The sequence below is a fragment of the Paramormyrops kingsleyae genome, chromosome 9 (genome assembly GCF_048594095.1).
Source record: "Paramormyrops kingsleyae isolate MSU_618 chromosome 9, PKINGS_0.4, whole genome shotgun sequence".
In the NCBI taxonomy this organism is placed as follows: domain Eukaryota; kingdom Metazoa; phylum Chordata; class Actinopteri; order Osteoglossiformes; family Mormyridae; genus Paramormyrops; species Paramormyrops kingsleyae.
Window position 1 is genome coordinate 4,340,029 of NC_132805.1, and position 6,926 is coordinate 4,346,954.

At 42.3% G+C, this 6,926-nt stretch overlaps 1 protein-coding gene across 3 annotated transcripts; it reads left to right on the forward strand.

The window, feature by feature from the left end:
• The first annotated feature begins 276 nt into the window (after positions 1 to 276).
• Positions 277 to 6,908, forward strand: LOC111838373 (uncharacterized). 3 transcript variants are annotated; one of them, XM_023801264.2, is made up of 5 exons: positions 279 to 976; positions 1,413 to 1,802; positions 2,288 to 2,384; positions 3,033 to 3,197; positions 3,593 to 5,788. In XM_023801264.2, the coding sequence occupies exons 1-5, from the start codon at positions 547 to 549 to the stop codon at positions 3,714 to 3,716; spliced, it is 1,206 nt and encodes a 401-aa protein (XP_023657032.2). In that variant the 5' UTR covers positions 279 to 546; the 3' UTR covers positions 3,717 to 5,788. The 3 variants fall into 3 exon arrangements, with proteins under 3 accessions (XP_023657033.2, XP_023657032.2, XP_023657031.2); XM_023801263.2 differs by having other exon boundaries at positions 281 to 976; positions 2,987 to 3,197; XM_023801265.2 differs by lacking the exons at positions 3,033 to 3,197; positions 3,593 to 5,788 and adding an exon at positions 5,990 to 6,908 and having other exon boundaries at positions 277 to 976.
• Positions 6,909 to 6,926: the final 18 nt, after the last annotated feature.

Consider the following 6,926-nt stretch of genomic DNA (forward strand, 5'->3'; position numbering starts at 1 on the left):
TCAAATTATTGTTCTACTTTTTATGATATTAGCATTTACTGTTGTGATGTGTGCATTGTGAGTGCCATATGTGATACGTAATAAAACATAAAAAAATATTTTTAAAAAATTTATTATGAATAAGACACCCTAACTATAGGATATTTATACAGGCAGTTCTATGAAATGTAGCGTTGGTTTAAATAATAAAAAAAATTTCGTTAACACACATATAATTGCTGCGATGTGGGTTGCTTACACTGCAAACCGCACGGGGCGCTAAGATGTCAGTGAAACGCATCATGCAGACCTTTGACTCTCGGAAGAGGTTCTATATGTTTTCCAGGTACTGAACAATAATGGCCGCAAATTCAACTAGACGTGTTTGAGTGCTACATATATTTCTTAGCATTAAAACCTGCGATGAATATACGCCCGATCTGCTAAGGAGACAGATTCAGATGGGAATAATCTACAGAACAGCGCCGTCACACAGAAAATCCACCGAGTAAGATCTTTGTGTCTACGGCTGCTAAGAGGAGACGTGTGATTTCCCGACATTGCAAAATGACTACATGCCATGCATATTCTTATTTTTCTAATGAAGAAGACCTTCGCCAAGTCGAAGACGCGGTCAAAGAGGCGATCACAGCTGTCATTACGGTTTTTTGCAAATTAAACAATAACAGAATGCGGGAGTATGAAATGAAAGTGGCCGAAAGGGACAAAGAGAACAGCGCACTGAAGATGCAGCTGGAAAGGGCAGAAGACGAGCTCATGGCGCTGCGGCAGCTGAGGATGTCACGGGAGTATGACATTGATGACACTGACAGCGACAGCGACAGCGACATCGACAGCGACCCACAGGCCGCCTGCTATTCCCGCTTCGGGTCCCCCGCGGAGGGCGAAGGCAGGCAGCGTGCGCGCGGGAGATCAAAGCGCGCCCGCGGGGCTGGGGATCCCCCCTGTGAGCGGCCACTGAAAAGGGAGTTTGCGGGTGAGTTACTCACTCATATAGCGGCACTATAATGCATGTGAATGAAGGTATTCCTTGCAGTTAAACATGATTAATATGATCGAAATAGTAGTTCGCCGTTGTTTTGTTTTGATTTTTGTAACACTAGTCCGACAAGAATGCAGTGACATACATGATACTACGTACGCAGTATATAGGATTATTTAATGTCAGTGATAAATACAGAATTTGTTTCAGTGAGTAATTAGTTATAGTGAAGTACGTTTTTTGGTGGTATGCTATGAGATAGGAACCCCGTGTTATTAACATTAATTAGTAATTCCCCATGAATAGCGTTGATTATTGATTGGTTAGTGCTGGTGTAACTATTTAAAAACAAAGGGTTTGGTTTAATTCGTTTTGGAAAACAAAACACAATGGTCACTGGAGGAAAAGGTACCATGTCTTATATCTTCAGATCCTTGCGAGAGGGCACTTGCCAGGAGAGATACCCGGACTGAAGATGCTGCAACACACAGCCCAAACCTTTCTGTGACTGAGGATGTGGAGCAGCAGGAACTCAGAAATGATGTCTGCGAGGAGCAGGAGAGGAGCCCCAGGCTCTTTACCGGCCCAGAACACCTCCGAATTAAAGAGGAACCTGTCGATTTTGACACTGTTTTTATCAAGTGGGAGGTGAGCGAGGAACATGTTAGGAGGGAAGAGGAGGCGCTGGGGAAGGAACACGAAGCCCACGCAGGACCCACAGCTTGTGTCCCTCTAGCATCGCCCTGTGTTGTCGGGGTCCAAGAAGTCACTTTTGCACAATCGGCTGTCTCTGGAGAAATGACATCAGTGGCTCAGCAAAGTAGGTGTGCTTGAGTTGGTCCAGATGTCTTGGATCAAGGTCGTTAGAGATTCTGAGCCCCATGAAAGCACATCATACCAATCTGATAATGCTCCAGTGTCTTTTAGAGAAACAAGGGGACTTTTGGAATTGTCCTAACTTTCCATCCCTTTAGAGAGTCTCTGAGCGAGCCAACCACGCAACAAAAGAGTTATCTGACAATGCATTTATGGTGAAAACCATATACGTACACAACTAGGCTCAAGGTCTCTAATTTCTTTAATAAAACTTGATAGTTTCGTTTCCCGTACTTATGAGTAGTGAAGCATAACTCTCTTGACTTAAGCACTGCATTCTGTATAGTCATCTAGCTATTTCATAGGATGCATTTGTGGGATTGTATTTCATTATGTATTTCAATGTAATACATGTTATGAAAGTGCAATGATGCTGAATGTTCAGAGCTGTTCTGGCTGGCACTGATTTTGTGATTGGTGCAATTTTAGGGAGGCTGTCAAACAGAGAGAGGCAGCAGAGATACAGAGAGAAAATCCGAGCGGATCCTGAACGGCAGCGAGCTTACAGGGAGAAGGACAGGTGCAGGTATGAGCAGCTCTCGCCGGTTCCCGGGGCGTTCGGCCCGCTGCCCGTGTGACGGGACTCAGTGGGTATCATCTTGGGAAAATACTCAGGGCTCTATGCATGTTGGGCCTGGTAAAGCAGGGTGACAGCTGGTCACATTGCGTTTCGAAGGACAGACATTGGGCACTATTGTAAATCAGCTCAGCGGAGAAAGATTTTTGTGAGTACATTCACTGCTCGAATTAGGACCTCGATATTACTCACATCTGTGTGATGTCCAGGGTTGTGCACCATTCAGAACTGAAATGAGTATGGCCCTGAAATTCCCGAATTCCAAATTGGTTTGTGAATTTGAATTGAATTTGGTTACAATTCTAGTTTGAATTTAAGGAAGTAGAATTAAAATGGAATTGAATTGCAGATTTTGACAATACAGCTTAATATTTCAATACCGATTACACAGACATGTTAACATACACAACAAACACCGATTGTTATAAAATGTCATGTTATTTAGAGTGAAAGAATTTTGAAGTGTCACCTATAGAATAAATAACTGTCATGTTGTGTACCAATGGTAGAAGAGCAGTTCATTTCCCACAATGCTCTTCCTTATCCCAAAGTCTACAAAATGGAGCCAAACAATCTGAAAGCAGACTCACTCACCAGATGGAAAATTCACACTGCAAACCTACGAAGCTATCCATCCGTGACCATTTCGGTGAACCGTCTCCCACAAACACACCTGGAAATCACAGAGCCGTTTGCAAGCACTGCAGCACAGCGGTCTGTGGTTCCATCAAAGCCACTTCCAATTTCAAAAGACATCTACAGGTATGATAACAGACCTATTGCAGTTAGTTTTCCTCTTACGATAAAGTCAGTGTTTAGTATCTTTTTCCTGGTATTTCATGTCATAGACCTACAGTAACTGCATATGTAAAAATGCTTGGTGTTCAAGCTTTTACCTGAATGCTATTCATTTATGGCTCCGTTTGCTTTTGTTCTCTTGATGCTGTTATATGGATGTTAAGATTTGTTATGGTCTTACGTTTTAGTGATTTGCATTTAAGAGTAATTGCTGTAGAAATAAATGCTTATCGTGTGTGCAGTAAAATAATATATACGCTCTATAGTAACTGTCTAATTTATATTCATTAAGAAGTATTTGTACTCTATACATTTTTTTCTAAATGTACAAAATAACAAATATTTATTCTCTTTTTCAGAAGAAACATCCTGAACTTTTGGAAAACCCTGAAAGCAGTGCCTTTGCAGGCTACCTCAACCAGAGCATTTTGGATTCTTCACCTGCTGAAGCTACAAGGTCAAGCTCTAGATGGGATCCAATAGATAGTCAACAGGTTGCTCTGACAGACAGCATTGTGACCCATTGTGAATGGTCTCCTTCCCCTCTATACTGAGGAAAATAAGGATTTTGTTATGGTTTTGCAGCTGGCTGAACTGTTCTTCACAATGCCCTCTTGGAGAGACCTCGCCTAGAACCTACTTCCTGAGCACACCAGGCTTGTAAAAGAAATAATTTAATTAATCAGATCCAAGACACTTATATTTGCCTGTCAGAGGATCTATGAGGATCTATGGTCAAATCAATCTATGCCATCATTTTTTGGCATGACCGGTCATTTAACAGTTTGCATTGTAGAATGTAATGTTGAGTTGCCAGCGATTCAACAGGAGACATACTGTACAGTATGGTAGAGATGTATGAGAGTAACCGCTTAAGACATTAAGAGCTTAATATCATTCTCTGCAAAAGGCATTTACCCTCTTGCCACATGTGACTGGTGTTGATAGTGAAGAGGACAAACAGTATGACACATCTGCTTTTCATGTGATGAACACTGATGAGGAGATGATATGCTCCTCTCCAGAAAGAAGTACATGTCTTGTCCAGAAATTCCGACTTGTGGTTTGTGATGCCCTGGATGTAGCTGGCTCTCTTAAAAACGTGTCCTTGTGCCATGAGTCTACACTGACTACTGAGATTCTAGGAGGTCACAGACTTCAACCTGCAAGTGCCCGCAGCTGGCAGAGCCCATTGAAGATGCTGATGTTGGTCCTTAACATTCCAACTGCTGTGGTTCCTCAGCTTCAGTGCCCTATTGAACTCTCATCCAACATAAAATCACTCGAGAACTATGTGTGGCCCTAGAGCCTTTTGAGGAGGTAACAGAAAGGTGGCTGGTAGAGAATCTGGTAACTTCCAGCTTGGTGATTCCAAGTGTTTGAAGATTAAGGCATGCAGTCAGAATAGTCATGAAGATGACTAGCAGCAACAACCGTCCATTCTCCAGAGCTTGGTTGAGAAGCGTCTTGCAAAATTTGAAGACATGCTATTCTTCCAGGTGGCTTCCAATCTTGACCTAAGATTCACGTTGGATTTGTGTATTGGTGAAGAGGTTAAACCATAAAGGATTTTCTCACAGGACAAAAAGAGTGTCTTCCCCCAAAACTGACTGCAGTGCCCAAATAAAGAAACTTCACAAACTCTTTTGTGCATGGAAAGTCAGACTAATCCCTCACCTGTCACAAACGCTTCACATGATGTCGTTATATGCCTGAGTCAACCATGTTCAGCGGAGGATGTAAACCCTTTGGAAAGGAAACTGAGCCAGCTCTCCTGAGCCAGCTCTCCTGAGCCTGCACAACTTACCTACAAATACTTCGCTATCCCAGCTTCCTCTGTACCTGCTGAGAGAATCTTCAGTGTAGCAAGAAAAAAAAATCAGGCCAGAATGTTGCAGTCTAAAGGATAAAACCTCTGAAGATCTTCTGCTAATTAAATGTAACCATATTGAACTATGAGTCGTGTGTATTGGAATTAAGCATAACTGCATTTGATGTTTTGATGCTTTTTGCTATAACACTATGATTGGCCTTGCAGACAAAACTTACTGTTCTGCACAAAAGAAAATAAATAGGAGCGACTACATAAAATTCATTATTTTTTTGCCATGTAAACATTCATTTGCTTTTAATGTTTAAAAAAATAAACAAACTGTTAATCAGCAAACCGTAACAAAAAAGACAATACATTTGTCGTGACTAAAATGCTACAGGTATGTGGGGTTACAGTGATGCAAGTAACACTTTCACCACCTCATCCTTCTGATAACCTGTGGAAACCGTCAGGAAAAGCTACCGTAGGCTTGTCGAATCTGCCAATGGACATGAACAGTTAAATATACAAAAATAAAAAAATATGTGCCCATGGAAAAGAACTTAGAGGACGCAGAGGAATATTGATAGAATAGACTAAAAGTTACCGCATTTTTTCTCTAATAATCATGCGAATATATAGTACACTTTAAACACAAGCTCAGTATATACATCTACAATCTAGCAAGTGTGTTATGTATTTATGTTTTGCTAAATTAAATTACATCACTGTTGTGATTGCACGGAATGTCTTTGAGATTAATTTTTTCTTCCTGTCTTTCCAAGTCGACATTCTTGGGGGGGTGTGGCCAATTCAATTCAAATTCATTTGATGAATGGAATGGGGCCCAATTCATGAATTCTGTATTCTGCACAACCTCGGTGATGTCGTGTTTGTTTGCCACTGCAGCGCCATAATCCGTGCTAATTACTAACCTTTGCAGATACCAGAAGAGGAAAAAGCTAATCTGTGACCTGCCAGAGCAAAGTCAGAAGCTCAAACGGCAAGCCTGGAGGGAGGCGGCCAGACGTCACCGCGCCCGCAAAAAGTCCTTTCTCCAGATGACCCAATTAACACGTTTACAAAACACTGCGACGGCTTTGAATTCAGCGGCTCCCCTGAGGACTGCACTGAAACACCCAAGCTAGCAGCCACACAGTCCATCCAAGGGTTAAGGGGTGGAGAAGGGGATTGGGCAGTGGGATCCAAGCATACCTCTCCATCCATCCACCTTGCATAACTGCTTATCTGGCATGAGATCGTGAACCTGAATCTTATCCCTGGAAGCATAGTGCATGAGGCAAGGGAATGGCCTGGCTGCGATTGAAGTGCATCGTACACACACCCACACAGTCCTGGGGAGAACCTGCAAACTCCACCCACACACAGTGCCAGAGGCAAGCGGGGGGGGGGGGCAAATCCCTAGCCCTGGAATTGTGAGACTGCAGTGTCACCCACTGAGCCACCGTGCTACTCGCCGTGTTTGTTCCTGAGATGGTGCTTTAGTCCTTATCACAGCAGCCGTGAAATGTTATTCTTTCCTGAAAGATTAACTTAAAAATTCCTCATAGCTGAATGTCGATTCATTTCTATCACACCATGGTCTTATCACAAGGCATTTTGGATCAAAATGCCATTAATTCAGTGGACACTAGATTTTAAATAATAGTCGTATGATATATAAATCTGACAGTGTTATGTGCATAACATTGGGATCATCTCTTGAGAAACTGCTGTAACTCTGAAGCATTTCCCCTAACCCAGGTTGGCCCATTTGGGTCTTTGTACGCACAAGGTCCTGATATTGTTTCTGTGATGTCATTGTTTTAATCAATTAAAAAGTAGGTTGTGTGATGACATGAGCCTTGGATACAGATCAT